Here is a 20,605-nt window from a genome sequence, read left to right as displayed (position 1 = left end):
TCATTAACTTCTCAATAAGTATTTATAATCAGAAACCACAATGACAAATTGAAAGATTCTACCTCATGGAACTATTGAAAATGAAGGTATCTTATCACTATATCTTTACAATTGGAACATGCAGAGTCAGAACAATGACTGAGAGGCACTAATGGATAAAATTGGTCAGGTTAATAACCCAAGCTTTTTTATGTAAAATATGAAATATGTAAAACAAGTCTAATTTGTAAATAACCAAATAATAGCCAATGAAAATAATTATTTTCCACAATAGTTATTTATTGTTGATTGGACATTAATTTGTATATACAAGTCTTACATTTTACATAATTGAAATACAGTATAGTTAATCAAATTATATTCAAGAATCAGAAACACATTTGCATAGAATTAAACAAAGATTAAGCACGATGATTAAAAATAGTTAAAGATAAACAATTAAAAATAAAGTTCTTAACTGGTAACTGTTTTAAATAGTCAATTGCTATCCGACCTCTAGTAAAACAGAATTGTACAGAGATGCTCCTTCAATTTATTACACCTCGAAACAGATGTGGAGATGAGACTGATTTTATTCCTGAATTAACCATTTCCCTTTGTATCCTCATTTGACAACCAGGTCAGATTTCTGTGATGAGTTATTTATCCAATTTCACCAGGTCCCACGTATTTGCAATTACCCAAACTGGTTTCAGATTTTCACTTGGATGTTGTAGGAAAGAAATATCCAGTTGGTGGAATGAGTCGTTTTTTAAAAAATCCCGAAGCTGAATGATGAGGCCACCACAGTTCCAATATGCAACATACCTTACAATACAATGTACATTATTCCACTGTTCCTTACACCATTACACTTAATTCCAGATTTACAATCTTAATTCTTAAAATAGATTGGTTATTCTGTGGACACTTAGTTTCACATTTCCTCCATATATAATCTGATATTCTGTCTCCATCCCATTCTTTTTAAGGTCGTATGCTTTGAGCTGGTAAAGATTAATCCTCTGTCCATTTATTGTTATTTTGCTCTTCTGAATCTCTTCTTGTTCCTCCCAAGTTTCAAATACAAAATGAAATTCTTCCTCCTTGCATTTTCCTTCTGTTGAAATCTTCTACTTGGATTCTGACCAGACTAAATGTTGACAAAACTCAGGCTATTCTGCTCAGGTCCAGGCACTTTGTCCCCATTTTATGGAATTCTCTGTCACTCTCATTCTCTCTCTTTCAAAACCGGTTTTAAAAACCTCTCTTTGTAACCACTTCTCCTACATCTTCCTTGCAGTTCAGACCCCTGTGTTGTCTGTAATGTACTATTTATTTAAGAACTAAAGAAAGCTGCCTGGATCTAAACAATGTTGTGGCATTAAGATGGGTGTTCATTCAAAAAAAATTGCAGTTATCACAAAAACCTGTTGATTAAAAGATTTCAGGGAAATACTATTATTAAACAAAGATCAGTGGTCTTCAAGTTCTTCCCTTCAATTGAACACTTCTATTGTAATATATGCAAAATACTACCTTGCTTTTCTGATCAAAACAATTTATTTTGAAATAAATCAGCAAGTTTAGCACCACAGATACTTGGGTCTAAATTAAGCCTTAATTGTACTTATGTGTAAGTAAAAGTGGTACTAGGAAAACAACTTCACAATAAGTACAATGCTGTTCAATGATAAAAAAAAGTTCTATTACATTTATATAAAATTCAACAATGTTTCCACAGTATTTGGGAAATGAGTTAAGACTTTATTGCAACAAGTGGCGTACATTTGGTAACAAACAAATGTTGCAAATATCTCCAATAAAACCACATCACTTTGTGTCTTTATTATGCTTTGCTATAAACAAAGTTAACTGGAAACCTGATTCATTGCACTGTCACCAAATTTGATAAAGTACATAATAAGATTAGTGTTCAATCAGTTAAAGCAGAAACGTTTCTTCCTACAAAAGATAGGGAGAATGTGAAAGGCACTGAACAGAAAGTCAATATCAACTGAAGTGGTTAAAAGATAGTTGGAAAGTTAGGAGGTAAAGCAGTGAAAGAAGTGGGGAGAAGGGTGTCTGTATTAGAAATATAAACAGCTGTCGTATAATACAAATGACAGAGCAGGAGCAGTGAGCCAAACACCCATCTTCTGTTCTTGGGTAACCCCAGAGGCTACAATACACCCCATAGTGACTCAGTGCCAACTTGTTAATCAGTTTCTTCTGGTTTGATTAATTGGTCAGGATATTGCCGCACATAAACCACCATGTAGTGAGACAGTTTATATTGCACTGCAGCCTAATCAGTTGGATAACTGATGTAGCTACAGCAATTGAAATTCCTTTTATACAATTTATTTATAAAATACACATACGCTTTGCTTTATGCATAAGTGGTTTGATCAAAGATATGTACCAGGTCAGTCTGCTATATTAAAGCAGGATAGGCATGCTAATTTAGTTATATATAATATAGACACATGTGTTAGGATGAAGCATATAACATTTAGAATTAATGGAAAGATGTTTGCTTTCTCTTTATCCAGAAATGATAGCCCTGTACTAAAAAGAATAAAGATAATAATGCATTAATTCTAATCTGATATTAAAACCGTTTTTTCCATTCTTTCCCTCACTACTGGTAGGCCTACTATTAAACAAGGAAACATTAATAGGTTAGGAAAATAGTTCAGTGAAATTCACAATTTTATGAACATTTTGATCATGTTTAAGTTGTCTAAAACATACAAAAGCTTATTTTTGAGATTCAATTTTATGGCGATCCAATTTGTTTAAACTCTGCAGCCCTCACTTTATATTTAAACTGCCCTCACTTTATGCTGAGTTGATTGACGAATGACTGTCACGAGCTCAGGCTTCTGATTCTCTTTTCTTCTTCCCATCGTCCCCTGCATCACTGTCTTCTGATTGGCTGCTGCTCAGCACGAGCACCTGTCCCTCACCTGGATTTGGTCGATTGGAAGCAGCGATGAGGCGACTTTGCTTTTCTAAATCCTGGAAAGAAAAGCTCTATTTATGCACTTCATAGTTTATACCAGGTGTTTAGAATCACACTTCCCTCTCCCCCACACAGGTGAAACACTTACTGACACCAGGACAATAAATATCCCAAATATATAGTCAGAACCAAGTGCTCAGCGGAAGCTGCATTTGGATTTAATTTCGAGTCCTCCCTGTTTACCTTCTCAATCTGTTTTTGTTTATCAAGTTCCTTTAATTGCCTTTCCTTTTCTCGGTCAATTTCCTTTTGCTTTTCTGTGGCTCGTCGATCCTGATGGAACAGACAATAGGTCAGTAGAGACGCTACCCTACCATACAAGCGCAAGTTGTTGTTGTTTTTGTATGCTGAAACTACCAGATGTTAATCCAGTGGTGAGGAAGTCCTTCAGACAAACAGCAACCCTGTACAGACAATACTTCATGTTGTTAGCCCTGATTTATTTGAAAGTTTCCTCCTCACTGGAGATTTCTTACTGGTATGAAATCAGCATTATTTTCCAAGCCTTCAGTAAAAATGTTTCAGATTTAAATCCAGAGTCAAGGCGCTCTATGCGCTCATGTTTAAATGTTTAATGGTACTTGGATCTCAATGACAAGATTCCTTCTGCTTTACTTACCATTTCTGAATGAAAAGCAATCTGTTTGGCCAGTCCGACAGAATCACAGATCTAGAAAATAAAACGTAAAGCATTTACAGCATTGAAATGCATGGTGACATGCAAAGATATTTTTATTTGAAATCATTCTCAGTCTTGTTGTATTATCACTATATGATTTTTGGAGTCCTGTAGCTCAGTATAGAGCACTCGTCTCTCACGTAAAAGACCCGGGTTTGATTCCCGGCTGGACGAAACATTGGGCAAGTTTCTTTATTTCACACACCTCCGTTTACCTAGCAGTATGTAGGAACCTGGTTGTTAGTTGGTTGGCGGATCACTTTTCTGGGGATAATAATCCTTCAAAAAAAACAAATAATAATAATAATGTGGTCACTCAATCCACGACTGTTTGTGGGACACTGCTGTGCGCAATTGGCTGCCGCATTTCGCTCACAAATATACAGTCAATTCATTTTACAGTGTATTCTGTGAAGCGCTTTGAGACGTCTAGAAGATGTGACAAGGCGCTATATAAAATGCAAGGATTATTGTTACTATTATTTTAGGTGTCGAAGCTTGTAATACTGTGAATTTTGGTATGAATGTTCAAGATAGTGGTTTCTCAGAAGGCAGTAAAAGCATTATATCATTACTGTATGCTACATGAACTGCTTTTTTTAACCTTTTCTCCTTCGTTGTTTGACTCAAACACATAGCAGACGGAGACTGCTCGCCCTTCTGTTCTGCTTCCTGCCGTACGCAACACAAACCCAAAGAGGCGTTTGTTCTCTGTGTGCGTTGCACAGAGCACCACATTTTGCAATGGGAACTGCAAGAAAAGGTTATACAAAACAGCCAAATTAGAAATGTTTTGCAATATTGCAGTTTTTTTAGTATAAAGCTGAAAAACAGAGGATGCAATTCCACCCATTATAACATCACGAAGGTCAGTAAATGTTACCAACCAGCAGAAACTTCCATCACTTTTTTTTCTAGACATAATAACTCAGTTAGTAAATATGATTAGTAAATATGTTTTTTTCTAAAAAAAAATGGATATGTTTTGTAAATCTACTAATGCTTACCCTTAACCGTGTGACTTGAGTCTGTGGATCAATCAACCTATAATGTAAAAGAGATTTCCAATCAGCCTAGCGTATATGCTAACAGGTCAAATGCAAGCAACTTAGTTGAGAACCAAATGACTTTAAGTGAAAGAGAAATGCTGGAAATCCACAGCAGGTAAATGAGTAGTAAGACAGGGTTCAGGGCACATTGTCCTTTGCCAATTTGGGGCCAAGAAAGGTTAGGGGGAGAGGCTTATCTCTGGGGACAACCCTCATTCCCAAAGTGGATGTTTGGGTGTAATTGAGGTTAATGGGGTTGAGCAGCCTGACCTCGCTCAGCGAAACAAAATAATCCTAAAGACAAACTTACTTCAGACAGTCACAGGTGACGAGTAAGTGGGATTCTGTCATGCGGAAGATGTTGTGGATGGCCCGAGCTGCGAGGATCTGACGCATTGTTTCATAAATGACGTCTGAGTTTTCATCTGTTTTGACTTCCATTGAACCAAGAAACCTCACTATAAACAGCTGATGAAGAATGGATTCTGCAGTGGGTATTTAAAAAGAAGCAATTTGTATTTCTTAATAATACATTACTGGAGATGGGAATGGGGGGACAATTCACCCAAGTGAGAGAATAGAACCTTTGCATTTTTTTGCCACATTATAATATCTAGTCAGATTTGGTCAAATCAGCGGCAAGATAATTGGTTTTGACACCATTTTCTCCTCAAAACATCAAACTTGCTGGATCACAAATCAATTGAATGCCTGATCTCACCTTCAGGTTCCTCTGCTTTTGTCTCACCAGATTCTCCAAATGGGTTTGTCCGTCTGATAAGAGGAAAATAAATGTCAAACCATTTGCCTAACTTTATATTCCAACCTGCATAACAGACGGTAACTCTTGAATATGCATCATGAGTTTCTATCAAATCATGATGTACATTGATCTTCTTGTACTCAATATTGAAGCATGGTTATTTCAAGAGATTTTGCATCTAATATAGTGGCTGGAACATACTGAAGCTACAATCCTGGAGATAACAACACATTTCAGCAGACCAGCTGACAGAATTTACTGCCATAGTTATTCTCTCACCTTGCACCTTGTCCTGAATTCTTTGATTGGTTGGATAGGTCTTCACTGACTGGAGAAATGATGTCAAACTGAATGGGTGTGTCTGGGGCAACGATAGAGTCCAGAGACACTGAAGAGAGGACAGCCGATTCTGACCCCAGGGAGTTCGAGCTGTTTGATCGGGAAGTGCGATGTCTGCTTTGGCTGTGTGTTAGAGTGAATCAAGAGATTTAACATTGAGATGGAGTAGTGAAAAATCTCTACGTTTGGTTTGTATTTTAAAAAGTTGAAAGACAGAGTGAATTAAAAGTGAGGTTGCAAGGCTAAATCACTGATGTGGTATTTTATGATCGTAGCTGTGCCATTGTAAGGAGATGGCAAGCAAAGGTATCCAGCATCACAGCTGGAGACCTGGATGCAAGTGTTAAAACCAGTTGGGAAGATAGATGAACGGTTCGGCAGATTTTATCAAACAGGAGAAGATGATGCATTGGCCATTTCCATAATAGAGATTACAGAAAATGGTAGCTGGGTGTGGAATGCAGACTTAATGGGGTTTACATTTTATTTTTTGCATTTGTTAAATGATGAGGGTGCTAACTTATATCTTAGCTTAGTACATATATGGGTAATTCAGATTTCTCCATACGAAAATCTCCACACTATATAGCTAGAGGCCTGAATACAGAGGGACGTGTCAATTCCCTGGTCAAGTGAATAAGCAGTAACCAAAATGGCAAGAATTATTTCTATTCACCTATGATGTAATACTTATATTATAAGTTTACAGAAAACCGGATCCAGTTTAGTTAGAGTGAAGCCCCTTTATAACACAATCCATAAAATGCAAAATAGTGCTATGATGGTGTGTGAATGCTGGTCAGTGCTTCTGACACACTGACCCACACACACATACTGGCCCACATGCTTCCAGGGCAAAAACGTGGTCAAGTTTAGGTTATCAGGTGCCACTGAAGCCACTTCACAAACGCTGCATGTGCACAGGGTGCAGGAAGCAATGTCAATTCCAGAATGACCTGGAATTCGCTGTTTTAAGTACAATGTGAATTTTTCTGTAAGTGGGTGTTATAAACAAATCTGCATTATAAAAAGTGCATTATAACGGGCTGTAATCTGAATGTGATTTCTATGAGTTCTAACTCTTACGGTATGGGCTTCAGACTTTCGTGTCTCTGCTGAAATGAAGGGGAAGGTGTGACGGCCTCCAAAGCAGACTGGTTTACTCGAGCAGCCAATTCCTACAGAGAGAGAGAAAAACAACACATTTTATCCACGAATAAGGTGAGTTGCTACAGCAGTGTGCTAACGGATATCAATGGATTAGAAGTGAATGATGGAAATGGGCAACAATATTTAGTAAGCACTATAAAACAAAGCTGTAGAACAGGTGTAAACACTATCTATTGGTTTTGCTGTAGGCACTGGGTTTATATTACACTGTCTGTGAAGCTATGTCAGTATTTGCGTTTGGAAATGTTCCAGGTTTTTATTGTAGAATGAGGATATCATTATTGTATGTGTAGATGTTATCACAGATACAGTGACATTATATGGCAGACGCAATATTAAATAGCAGTTTCCAGGTGTTAAACCTGAATATCAAGTAACCCTTTTCTTGGTTCTGCCATTATTTAGGTAGCGGGACAGCTGGGAAAAAACAGTCTGAATGCATTGATGGAATGAAAAATCTGATTGTTCAATTGCCAGCGCATCAAAGCAGAATATATTAACAAAGTTGTAGCAAATTTGTAGATGTATGCTTAAATAGATAATTCACTTCTCTTCAAAGAAACTCATTCTGAATTGTGAAGTAGACCTCATGTTTATAAGCTGAGGAAGGCTACGCCATCATTTTAGTGTTTCCTGTAGTGTGACTGGGGAAACTTATTAACTATTTCTCTATAGAAATGATTGTCTTCATATGAATGATCAGGTCCCAAATGAAGGATCAGATTCATACTGTTACTGCCTTTGATACTGGTATTACTTCTGTAACAATCTGACTGGACAATGTTGGCGATTACTAAATTGAAATGGACTTCACAAGAACAAACCACTTTCAATACTATAAACATAAATTGTTCAATGTAAACAGCAACATGCAGACTTACTTCCGGATTCTCACTCAAGTAGATCCGCCTGGAGATGTTATTGATTGTTGTGATCCACTGCAGAAACAAAATTGCAACATTTTTTAGAATAAATGGCCACAATCGAAAAGAACAATAAAGTAAAAGAGCACAGTACACAGACAGCTGTAAAACACATTTTGAGTTATTGTCCCAACATGAGTCACTAAGTGTAATTGGTGTTGGGTCTGTGCTGCTCATTATTTTACACTTTATTATATTTTATTCTTGTGGGGACACGAGGAAGCAACTAACTCCCCAAGCAAATAACAAGATGTTCAGAAGTGACACTTCATTTATTAAAGTGGATAATACAAGTGCATGTATTATATAGTAACAGTCTTTCTGAAGATGAGTATTTTAGTATTATATCTTCGGAGCTTACCTCCTCACAGTCTTGTTTACTTTCTGCTTGTAAGATAGCAGTCCTGGAATATTCAAATGCAAAGAAAGGTTTTCACAAATGTTAAAGAACCTATTTTACAGTCTTAACTGTATTGTGGTAATATAAAAGGCTAAGCAGCTCACATTATGAGGTTATTTCAGATTGTGGATTAGAAAAAGACTCACTTTTTCCCATCAAAGGCGGTGATTTGAAAACAGTATCTTCGATCCTCACAATCCACAGCCATAACCGTGTTGTTATCCAGGTCCATGACCAGTCCTCCTGCGACCTCCCCTCGGGCCTGTCTCATCAGGTTCCCTCCCTGAGTAAAGTAGTAATGTCTCTCCCAGGTCGACGACACCAAACTCGTTTTACTGGAATCCAAACAGACCGGATCATTAAACAACAACAACTTGGATTTATATAGCGCCCTCCTCGCCAGACGGTATCTCAGAACGCTTCACAGTAACAGATCCAGGGGCCGAGCCGGGGGGAGGTGGAGGAAGGTGACCAAAGGCGCGGTCGAAACGAAAGGTCTTCAGCAGGGACCTGAAAATAGGAAGAGAGGGGGCGAGGCGAAGGGAGTGAGGAAGGGAATTCCAGAGCTTCGGGGCGTAGTGGCTGAAGGCACGGCCGCCGAGGCTGGAGCGGAGGACTCGGGGGACGAGGAGGAGGCCAGACCAGGAGGAACAAAGGCAACGGGTACTGTTTTGAGGAGAGAGGTCAGAGAAGGGGTGCAGAGGAATGAAGGGATTTAAAGACAAGAGTGAGGATCTTGAAGTCGATCCTCTCTGGGACAGGCAGCCAGTGCAGTCTGGCAAGTACGGGGGTGATCGGGGAGCGGAGTTTGGTGCGGGTGAGAATGCGGGCGGAAGAGTTTTGAATGATCTAGATTTTTATGTGTAGTAGTCGAGGGGAGGCCGGCGAGTAGGGCGTTAGAATAGTCCAGCTGAAGGTGACAAAGGCATGGACTAGGGTTTCAGCGGCTTTCGGAAAGAGGTATTGGCGATGCATCGGAAGAAGGCGGTGCTGGTGAGGGGAGTAAGGATAATTGGGGGTCGAACCTGAAGCCTAGGTTGCATACGGGTTCGGAGAGTTTTAGGGGGTGGTCGGGTAGGTGAGAGCCGTGAGATTTTAGATGTTGATGAGAGCCAAAGAGTATGGCTTCCATCTTGTCAACGCTCAGCTGAAGGAAATTTGCGCTAATCCAGCCCCTGCGATCTGACAGGCAACTGACAGAACATCAGGGGACTGGGGGTCGCAAAGAGAGGTGGAAAAATAGAGTTGGGTGTCGTTCGCGTACATTTGGAAATGTACCCCATGTCTGCGAATGACACCCCCAAGAGGGAGCATGTAGATCAGAAAAAGGAGGGGGGCCAAGGATGGATCAGGTGAGAGTGGGAGGAGAAGCCGTTTATGCAGGTGTACTGCTGGCAGTTTGTGAGGGTGGACTCGAAGCAGGCGAGTGCGGTCCCACTGAGGTGGATGACAGAGGAAAGGCGGTGGAGGAGGATGGCGGGATTGACTGCGTTGAACACCGCGGAGGAGTCCAGGAGGACAAGGAGGCAGAGGGAACCCTGGTCACAGATAGAGAGGATGTCATTTGTGACTTTCACAAGCGCAGTCTCTGTACTGTGGGCGGAAACCGGACTGGAGGGGTTCAAAAGGGAGTGGGAGGAGAGGTGTGCATGAACTTGATCAAACGTAGAACCCAGTTTCCATTTGCTGTTGTATAACCAAATATTACTGTAATACTTGGACAGAACATCTCATCACTTCATAAGAATTATTATTATTAAGGATTATTGCAAGGATTATTATTATTATCACTTCATAACCTCAAACACTTCATACAATTACTTATCTATCTACGTAGGCAAATGTAGCAGCTTACCTGCTAGCAACACCCCTCAAACAACAATAAGATGAATGCTCCGATCAATTAAAATTCAGACTAAATTCTCAGAAAGCAGGATTTTAACAGGACTGATATTCACTGGCAAATAATTATTGGGTAGTCAACTCTTAATATTTGTTTCATGATATATTTATATTTTAATATATATTTTCACAGACCTCTGAATGGTATCAAGTGTTGGCACCTACTTCCTTGTATTAAGATAACCAGTCTTTCGAGTCAGGTTCCTATTAACACTGACTGTTTGAGGGCCTGAGTCGGGCAGATATAAAGCATCGCTGGCAATTTCCAAGTCCTCAATCGTCTGCTGCATGCTGTCCACTTCAGACTCCATTTCCCTTCGGACACTGGAGACAAACGATACACTAATTATTTATTTTACATAAGCAGATATTTTTTTAAAAAATTCTAGTACAAAACAAACTATTTTGTGTGGAAGGAATGCTGACGTGATGAATTAAGTAGATTAGTGATCAATGTAGGAACGTCCTGGTGTTGTATGATTGTTTCACACAAAGCAGTGACATTTAATCATTAAAATATTTTGTTTAAAACAAAGGTTTCCCAGAAATAATCTATCTTTATATTTTAAGTGTGAACTAACTTCCACACTTTCAGAAGCCATTTTTGGAATCAAAGGTTTGGAGGATAACCACATGTTTTGATGATTCTATCCCAGCTAAAGCTCTGGGACCCTACACTGCGTGAAGGGCGCTATACAGTGTAATCTTTTTTTGTTGCTTTTGAAGCACAGTGCAGTTGACCAAGTGGAAGAGGATTTTAAGATTTAAATTATAGATTAGACGATTAGAAATGTATTTGTTCGAAGAATAAACATATTTGGAAATAGGATAATTATTAAACTTACCCCTGGACACTGGTGCCAATATTTGAAAGAAACTCCTCTAACTGTGCAGTCATATTTTCAGTGCCCATCTTGAAGAAACTTATCTGAAAAACACTAATTATTTTTAGGGAAGTCTATGTAAATCCAAAATACTAGTTTGTAAGGGAATGAAGTCTTCTGAGAAATGCAGTAATTGATCCTCTTGAGATTTACTAAAACACAACATAGAAATCTCACATTTCAAAGTCTACTTTGTGGATTTTCATAATAAGAAATCTCATTTGAAACCCCATTGACTCCCAGGAACTTTAGCCTGTAAACAGATCACATCGGAACAGAGTCATGGGTTGGAGTGACATACTGCCAGCGACTGAAAGATCTCCCCAATTATGCAACTCAGATTTAAGTGCTCCGGTACCCTACCCCACGTGATGGTGCTATATAAATGCAGAAGTCACTGGGAACACTGAGGGTGTGCTTGCAGACAGACCGGAAGTGGTTGGCAAATCGGTCACCCTGAGCTTCCGATTTCTTGCCACTTCAACTTTCCCTCCCACTCGCACTCTGACCTCTCCATCCATTGTCATAGACCTCTACGCTGTTCCAATGAACCACAGCGCAACCCTCAATATTGATTTTAATAATTTCAGATAGGAACAGCTCACCTTCCCCCTCCCCCTCTGCTGTGACCGTTAACACATTATCTGGATCCCAGACACACCTTTTCTCTCTCTGGTCTGCCTGTTTTGTTGCAACTTCTCCCCCCCACCCCCTCACCCCTTTATTCTGGATTATTAAGACCTCTTTCCCCTTGTTTTGTTACAATTCCTCCCCCATTTGTTTTGCATCATTAACACCCCTTTAACCCATCATCCCCTGTCCTCTGCCCCATTTTCTCCTTTGTCTTCCTTGCCCTGCCTCCCCTCTCTGTTAGTCCTTAAACGCCTCTCCCTCCCAACATGCCCAGTTTTGACAAAGGGTCATGGACCCAAAACGTTGACTCACTTTCCTTTCTTCACAGATGCTGTCTGACCTGCTGACTTCTGTTTTTGTTTCAGATTTCCAGCATATGCAGTATTTTGCGTTTTGGCTATATAAATGCAAGTTGCTGTTGTTGTAACTTATTAAGAAATTCTGTGAAAAACTGGAAAGAGCCCCTTCCCCTCCCCCCAAAATATGAAAAAAGGTCTCCGGGGAGGGAGAGGAAGCATAGTAATTAAAAACATTGATGAACACCTACCTACCCTCTCTTCATTAATGACACTTGAAAATCTAGCTCAAGAGCTGGTAATAGGAGGTACTGTTACAAGCCTCCATCTGATCCTCGCTGTACCTGATCCAGGAGTGAAACCGATTTAAAAGCTTGGTAATAACTGAAAACAAGATACCTGTTGCTGACATACCTGTGCTTGCATATATCCTAGGAGAGGTTCGAGCAGCGTCATCTTTTTCTTATATTGTAATGTATTCAATGCACAAAAATAGTGCATCATGGTTTGGTGCTGCTTTTTCCTAGAGGTATACAGGTCCTCTGACGCCTCTAGTTTTATCTGTTCGGAAGAAAGAAAGCCATAAACTATGCTGCCTAATTTATTGCTATAATTCATAAACTTTTAGTTTGATATAAAATACTTGCTGATGTGACCCAAATTGCCTTGATATTTAACTGTATCGACTGAGTCTTTTTAATATTTTAGAAAAATGCATTCTCATGACTAAATACTGTTCCAATCCAGTCTTTTGGTTTCTGAAGCTACAGAGTGTAGAAATGGTTACAAATAGTTTAAGATTGCTAAAAAGCAAAGGGAGTAGTCAAACCTTTTCATTTTCTCTGCGTTTGGAAAGTCTACTGTATTTGTTGATAGCTATGTCATGGTCTGTGAAATACAATACAATACAAAATTACATTTGTAAAGTACCTTCACGTCGGGAGGACAAACTAATAAATACATTAGGACCCTTTAACTACACTAAAAAGGAATTAAAATGATAGGTAGTTTATTGCTAAATAAATAAGCAATAATTTATTGGTTGTTTGAGAGAATCACAATAGTTCAGTGTGGATGCTCTTTAGAAAATAGGATTATGGTAATTTATCGGGACAAAGTATAGGAACATTTAACCATCACATGTATCTGATGTTCACTGTGGCGCTAAATGAGAAACAAAAACAAGATCCACCAAAATATTTTTCTGCAACTGAAATAAATCATACTCACCATTACTTGCTATAGCAAAGACTTCCTTTAGAGTTAGCATTTCTGAAAATAAATAAAATGTGCTGTTAATTGCAATTTGGCTGACTTTATGCTATTCGTATATTTAATAGCAGAACTTATTAACTTTCCAAAATACAAAATGTATGTTAAAACGAGTTTGGTTTGAAAGTCAATACAGTATTTGAATTAATGAATAGACGCATTTTAAGGTCAAGCAGTAACTACTGGTATTCCTATCATTTTTATACCTTTTATATCCTTCTCCTTGAATTGTCTGATGGGGAACATCATGGCATCAGCTAATTGCGTTGAAAGGACTGCATGGCAGGAACTCAACTGGAAATAACATCACCATTAGTTTACAAAGAGTAAAAGTCTGAAGTCTTGTTAAATTTTGGCCATAGGGATTAAGAATGGAGCTGAGAGATTTGGAAACCACATTATTTCTTTCATAGTAAAGGAAAAGTTAATTCAGGAAATATAGCTTATTCAGTGAATTTCTCATTCTAAGATTGCTGCATTGCTTATGATAAGCAGGTAAGGTTTAGGCGCTGAGTAAATGAAATACATTTAACACTTACTTCATCTATCACTTGAGAAAACTGCTGCAGTGTGGAGGTCATGACCTCATCATCACCACCCAAAGGAAAGCACTATTAAGAAATCACAAAAACTGCACGTTGAGCACAAAGGTGGTGTTTGTTGGGCAACAAATGACCTCATATAATTAAAAAAGGAAACCAACCATGGGTAACTGCATTCTGATCTTAATTTAGCCAATTCATTTCATGTTCTAATCTTTTCAGTTATAGTTGGAAAAATTAGGGTGAAATTTGTACCTAATATCCAAAACCATGAGACACATCATTACTTCATTTGAATTACATTTCTCCCCTGTTGTACATATTGGAATCGTATCTCAGTAGAAGGGAGGGGAGAGGAGTCAGATGCCTCCAGGACAGGGAAGGAAGAACAAAAGAATGTGAGTGGACCTGTACACCATGACATCAAGTAAACATAAATGCTGCAGCTAAATCAGACAGAGTATGGAATTCACACAAGTAGCTGGTCCTAATAGCAAATTACATTTGTTATTTGATTTGTTCATTCTGTACAATCACAACGAACTAGCCTGACTTGAAGCCTAATATGTCTGGTTCTTCATTTAAGCTAGAGAGAATGAGACAGGTTTTCCATACTAACATTGTGTAGCAGCAACAATAACAACAAAATTACATTTACAGAGAGCCTTTCCAGTTGGCACGAACGAAGAGAAGGGTCTTGAGACCAGCCTTGAAGGAGGCAAGAGAGGAAGCGAGGCGAAGGAACCGTGGGATGGAGTTCCAGGGTAAAGTAGCAAGGGTAAAGTCAACATCTGTCCTTTCAGAGATGCACACAGGGTCTGAGGTGGCAGCTGGTAGTGAATATTAATGTATTTGCTTAGACCTCTGCCCTGAGAACTAACATGGGGAGCTATGTAGGAGTTTTGTCAGTGACCAGACTAATGAATGCTGGTTTGGGCCATTTTAAGCTTTGTTTCGCACTGTTACATTCTAAAATTCCTTTATCTGTGACCTTTGCAATTACTTAACTGCACAAGCAACAAAACGTTTCTTTCTTCAGCTCCCAAGAGCCGGTTTGTGTTGGGCTAATGATGTACAAAGGCACTGGCTACTCTTCAGTACCTTGTTAAGGTGCTACACAAATGTAATTTTGTTGTTGTGAACTAGCCATTTTTGTGTGTGTCCAACATAGATGATTAGTATCCTGCACTGCGTAACTGAGTGATTTTTCAATCTTTGAACTTAAATGAGTCAATATCCTCCATACGACTTATTTGTCAATGTTTTTGTACCTGTTTCTCGTACTCCTTTAGCAGTTTGGAGGTCAAGTGTGTTGCTGCACTTAATTCATTCTATAAAAGGAACAAAATAAATTAAGAGTCTGATTAGTGAGAGATCCAGTAATAACCAATTTTCAGAGCACTGTTGTTTCTAAATCGTTCTGCAGTGCATTCAGAATCCAAATTCTGTTTCCTGATAACAAATAGTAAGTGGTTAAACCATCACTAGCCTTGTCCTTACAGTATTACTTTGGCAAGCAGCGTTATTGCCGCTTGTGCTTCTCCATATGATTAACGTTTCTACACAGGATATTAAGAGCACAAGTAAATAAAGTAAAGATACCTGTGAGCAATAGTGTATGTTCCAATGGAAGGCAATGCAGTGGAATGGAATGTACTGGCTGTGAAAGTGAAGAGACCCCATTCTTTGAAATATCAAAAAATAGAGATNAAAAACTAAGGATTACAGAAAGATACAAAATCGCCATTTTCTTGGCCTGCCTGAGAGCATTAATGTGGACTGGCTGGCAAGCATTGAACATATCACCTATCACTTAACTACAAGACCTATTATTCCAAAGCGCTTAGTATAGTAAGTTTTCGATATTGAATTTCAGGATTTTAATAATTCGCTAAAAGATGGGCACAACTGATCTATAACTGTGAGGAAAGCTGACTTGTAAAATTCATGAAATATTAACTGCCTTGAAATACAGTGCAATGGGCTTGTTCCATTCCATGCAGGTTTCCAGTAACTGGTAGTTGGTTTGATATTGTTGAATTCTACCTGAGCATCATAAATTCTTTTCATGGCCTTGTACAGCTGGTTGGTATAATTTGAGATGGCGGCAGCATCTTCCTCAAACACTCCCAGCAGTGAGCGTGTCTGTTCAAAATCACAAAACACAAGTCACTCATAAAATCTTTTAAATGTGTGAAAATATAGGTTAATTGTAAATAAACTATGTTTTTTCAAAGAAACTATATCTACATACAACAAAATTATATTTAGATAGCGCCTTTCACGTCAGGAGGACATCCCAAGGTGCTGGACAGACAGTTACGGACCCGAGCTGGGTGTCGGGGTGGGAGAGGGTGAAGGGCAGGGGGAAGGAGGGAGATCGAAAGCACGGTCGAAGAGGTGAGGGTGCTATATAAATGTAAGTTGTTGTTGACAAGGTCTACAAACGGCAAATGGATTTATTTTAATTTAGCTTACTATTCTCTGCATCAGGTGTTCAAAATATTATTGTTAAAATCCTCAGCAACAAATCTCAGAAAGTAAAATACAGTGAACAATTAAAACTGACTTTTGTGATTTTTGGGCAAGTTGAGCATTTTAGAGGGGTGTGGGGGAGAATGTTATACATTGTTAGAGAACTGGAGCCCACAATATCTCTTGTGACTTGGCAAAGTCAGATTGAAATCAGTCTAACTGACATATGTTTATTTGCATGCAGACTACAGGTCAGGCAACCGGGTTTTAATATTGCTGGTTTACAATAAGCTTAAAACCACAATTTGAGATGATCTTGTAGCTGTGAGCGAGTTAAACATGCCTCTCCGCTTCTATCAGTATTGTGCAATCAATACTTTGCATCACTTCAAAGACAGGATTTGAAAAATTAATGAACTTAGTCTAATGCTGAAGAGTTCTGCAGTATGTAAACACAATACTTTGTGAAACGGTAACATATATATACACAAACACACAATATAGGTGCAAGGATTATTAGTATTATCTCCACATCACTGATGTCGGACACAGAACAGTACCAAGTCCATTTCAGTGACGTGGACCAAATTGTCTCATTGGTGTTGGTTATGTGTGTGTTTTAACTTTGTGATTTAACCCTAACCCAAATTTAATTTAACTATTATTGATTTATATTTAATATTTAATATGATAATGATTAAAGCTGTATTATACAATTTAAAAAATTGGAAAACGTTTCCAAAATACCGACAAAGACCTTAACAAGGTCTCTGCTGGACACACAAATTTAAACACTATAGTAGTGTGAACATTCAATAGTTAACATTTGATAATAACATTAAAGTGAACTGATGGCTCTATTTTCAATCCTTCAGTGAAATTTAAAGGATATTTGAAGTAGAATTAGAATAACTGACTTGGGGGCCTTGAAATCCTGGGAAGTTAACTCAACATTGAGAAGCTTGTAATGCAGTAGTTTGTAAATAATCTTGGTGAGGCTCTGAATCATTGCCTATTTCTATTAATGGTCTGGGACTGGACTCGAAATCATGTGTGTAGACAATATGAATGGCACTCTTAGAGCCATTATTTATAAATATGAATATTTAAATAACCCAGCAAACATTTCTGAATTTAACTAAATTTAACCCTAACCCAAATGTAATTTAACTGTTGATTTATATTGACACTACAAGAACCTGACAGCATTTCTGTCTCTTCCAGGGGACTATCCTAAAAATGCCCTAATGATAATTATGTCAGTCTGACTATTAGAAATGTAAATAGGCTAGATTGTAAAGTTTGACATGATGAAATCTTTCAGCTTCTTTATCTCAATTGATTGGCCTCATTGATGCAGAATATGTAAAAGGCCCTGATCAATATCAATCAGCAACACAATGCAGGTTTCCCCCTACAAGAACTGGGAAGATGAGGTATTGTGGAAGAATATACATCAGCTCAAAATCTTTAAAAATGACAGTGAAGAAGCCTCATTCCATCATGTGGGACTGATCCAAATCACAAAGTTTCAAACAGAATGCGGCATCTAATCATTCAAGTGTATTTACGTTGTACATATAAATGACAAAGTGCAAATGAAGAATTACAAAGTCACTGAACTGAACATTTCATACTCCAAAACTTTACAAAAAAGGATTTATTCTATCTGATGAAGACTATATGCAACAACAACAAGATTACATTTGTACAGCGCCTTTCACGTCGGGCGCTGACTGTAGTCAATACTACTGATACTGGGAAACCCATCTGGTGCCTCACATGTTTTGATTCTGACATGTCATCTGCCAGAAATGGACTGAATACAAGGACATGGTTTAGGGGCAATGCTTATTGTTAATTAGTTTGAGATATTAGTTGAGGGAATGTCCTTTCTGTGCTGTGGCACATAAGTCAATCCTTAAGATACTCCATCTGTAAATCTATTCATCTATAGAATATATTGGCAGTGTATTCAAATATTAATGAATGCAAATACTGAACAAGTACACAGTAAGATATATAAACACAAAGACTAAACAGAAATGGATGTTAAATCTGTTCATAGTTCAACAGAAACGCACACCCTTTGGAAACATAGTTATTGTTTGATTGATGGGTTTGAGATTTTTAAAGCAAAGAATAGAACTGAACAAAAAAGTATCATTTAAGACAATTCATAACATGTACAAAACGCGGTGCGGCCCCTGAGGTCCGAATGTAAACCTGAAACCGTCTCTTCTGCTGTTAATGTTACACTAACCGGAGCAACGCCTCGCACAGCAATGGGGGGGGGGGAGGGGGGGCCTCAGGGCCGGGGGGGGGGGGGGGCCTCAGGGCAGGGCCGGGGGGGGGGGGGGGGGGCAGGGCCGGGGGGGGGGGGGGGCAGGGCCGGGGGGGGGGGCAGGGCCGGGGGGGGGGGGGGGGGGGGGGGGCGGGGGGGGGGGCAGGGCCGGGGGGGGGGGGGCCAGGGCCGGGGGGGGGGGGGGGGGGCCGGGGGGGGGGGGGGGGGGGGGGGGGGGGGGGGGGGGGGTGGGGGGGGGGGGGGGGGGGGGGGGGGGGGGGGGGGGGCAGGGCCGGGGGGGGGTCGGGCGGGGGGGGTGTAGGGTCGGGGGGGGGGGGGTGTAGGGTCGGGGGGGGGGAGGGCCTCAGGGCAGGGCCGGGGGGGGGCAGGGCGGGGGGGGGGGTGTACGGTCGGGGGGGGGAGGGCCTCAGGACGCGTTGCTGTACCTGTGGACTGTCCTCCAGGGCCTCCTCCACGGGGAGTCTGTCGATTCCGGGCATCGCTGTGTCTCTGTCGGTCTGACACTGCGTGTGTGGGTGTGTGTGTGGGTGTGTGTGTGGGGGTCACGGTGGGGGGTCACTGTGGGGGGGTTGACCCTGGTGACAGTTGGTCTCGCGCTGCAGGTCCCGCCTCCCCCCACCATCCGCCACAGCTATTGGTCCAGACCCTGCGGTGCCCGGAGCGGTGCGGCCTCTGATTGGCTGGTGAAGCTGCCACTCAACTACAATTAACATTTCCGGTGCGGCTGCCCCGCCCCCGCGTTTGACACGTCACTGAGGAAACGCTGAGCGGTATCTGCAGCTCCGGGACATGGACACGGGAGGGTTCAGCTGTCCCTCTGCTGGTCAGGCTCGGTACTGCAGCACCTCCCACCTGAGGAGTGAGTTCTACACACACACAGACCTGACCCCCCCCCCACACAGACCTGACCCCCCCCACACACACACAGACCTGACCCCCCCCCACACAGACCTGACCCCCCCACACACACACAGACCTGACCCCCCCCACACAGACCTGACCCCCCCACACAGACCTGACCCCCCCCCCCCCCCCCCCCCCCCCCCCCCCACACAGACCTGACCCCCCCACACACAGACCTGACCCCCCCACACAGACCTGACCCCCCCCACACAGACCTGACCCCCCCCACACAGACCTGACCCCCCCCACACACACACAGACCTGACCCCCCCACACACAGACCTGACCCCCCCACACAGACCTGACCCCCCCCCACACACAGACCTGACCCCCCCCCACACACAGACCTGACCCCCCCCACACAGACCTGACCCCCCCCACACAGACCTGACCCCCCACACACACAGACCTGACCCCCCCACACACACACACAGACCTGACCCCCCCACACAGACCTGACCCCCCCCCACACAGACCTGACCCCCCCACACACACACACAGACCTGACCCCCACACACACACAGTTCTCCCCGCACACACACACACGCTGAGATTTGCCCTCAAACAGAGGAGAGGGAGTCACTGAAATCACTGGAGTTGGTCACTAGACTCAGGCTGGACTTGTCCTGCCAGAGAGGCCATCCCGTCACCCGACGTTTCGGAGGGTCGTGAAGACAGGGTTCAGGTCACATGGCCCTTTGACAATTTGGGGCCTGGAGAGGTTGGGGGGTGGGACTGGTCTCCAGGGACAACACTCGTTGTCAAAGTGGGATGTTTGGGTGTAATTGGGTTAACGGGGGTGAGCAGCCTGACCTCGCTCAGCAATAAACAAAATAATATCAAAATACTTCACAGGAAACGTGTGTAAAGTGTAGCCAATATATATTTATTTATCGGCGAATGTAACAGCCAATTTGCACAAGGCAATGTCCTGCAAATGCTCCTCAAATTGAATTTTGTCTGGAGAAGTTGTCTGCCACACAGCAAGAAACTCAGTTTTCTTTTCAGATATTGCCAATAATAATAATAATTATCCTGGCATTTGATACAGCGCCTCATCATG

At 41.1% G+C, this 20,605-nt stretch overlaps 1 protein-coding gene across 1 annotated transcript; it reads right to left on the bottom strand.

Annotated features, from left to right (window-relative positions):
- Positions 1 to 258: 258 nt before the first annotated feature.
- appl1 (adaptor protein, phosphotyrosine interaction, PH domain and leucine zipper containing 1) lies at positions 259 to 19,257 on the bottom strand. Its single transcript, XM_042339452.1, has 22 exons — positions 19,065 to 19,257; positions 15,906 to 16,004; positions 15,131 to 15,190; positions 13,857 to 13,928; positions 13,524 to 13,611; positions 13,276 to 13,317; positions 12,875 to 12,933; positions 12,460 to 12,606; positions 11,078 to 11,160; positions 10,398 to 10,556; positions 8,477 to 8,665; positions 8,292 to 8,334; positions 7,889 to 7,945; positions 6,924 to 7,015; positions 5,778 to 5,960; positions 5,457 to 5,509; positions 5,046 to 5,220; positions 4,694 to 4,730; positions 4,291 to 4,437; positions 3,627 to 3,677; positions 3,191 to 3,280; positions 259 to 3,003 (listed from the first exon to the last, which is right to left on the bottom strand). The coding sequence occupies exons 1-22, from the start codon at positions 19,116 to 19,118 to the stop codon at positions 2,860 to 2,862; spliced, it is 2,124 nt and encodes a 707-aa protein (XP_042195386.1). The 5' UTR covers positions 19,119 to 19,257; the 3' UTR covers positions 259 to 2,859.
- Between the last annotated feature and the right edge of the window lie 1,348 nt (positions 19,258 to 20,605).

Source organism: Callorhinchus milii, unplaced genomic scaffold, assembly GCF_018977255.1.
Source record: "Callorhinchus milii isolate IMCB2004 unplaced genomic scaffold, IMCB_Cmil_1.0 Scaffold12, whole genome shotgun sequence".
Classification (NCBI taxonomy): Eukaryota; Metazoa; Chordata; class Chondrichthyes; order Chimaeriformes; family Callorhinchidae; genus Callorhinchus; species Callorhinchus milii.
This window is presented reverse-complemented; position numbering and strand designations above follow the sequence as displayed.

Coding starts and splice junctions, on each gene's coding strand:
- appl1 (XM_042339452.1), bottom strand. CDS start 19,118: ATGCCCGGAATCGACAGACTCCCCGTGGAGGAGGCCCTGGAGGACAGT. Junction 8,335..8,476: donor ACCGCCTTTGATGGGAAAAA/GTGAGTCTTTTT, acceptor TGAATATTCCAG/GACTGCTATCTTACAAGCAG. Junction 5,510..5,777: donor AATTCAGGACAAGGTGCAAG/GTGAGAGAATAA, acceptor TCCTCTTATCAG/ACGGACAAACCCATTTGGAG.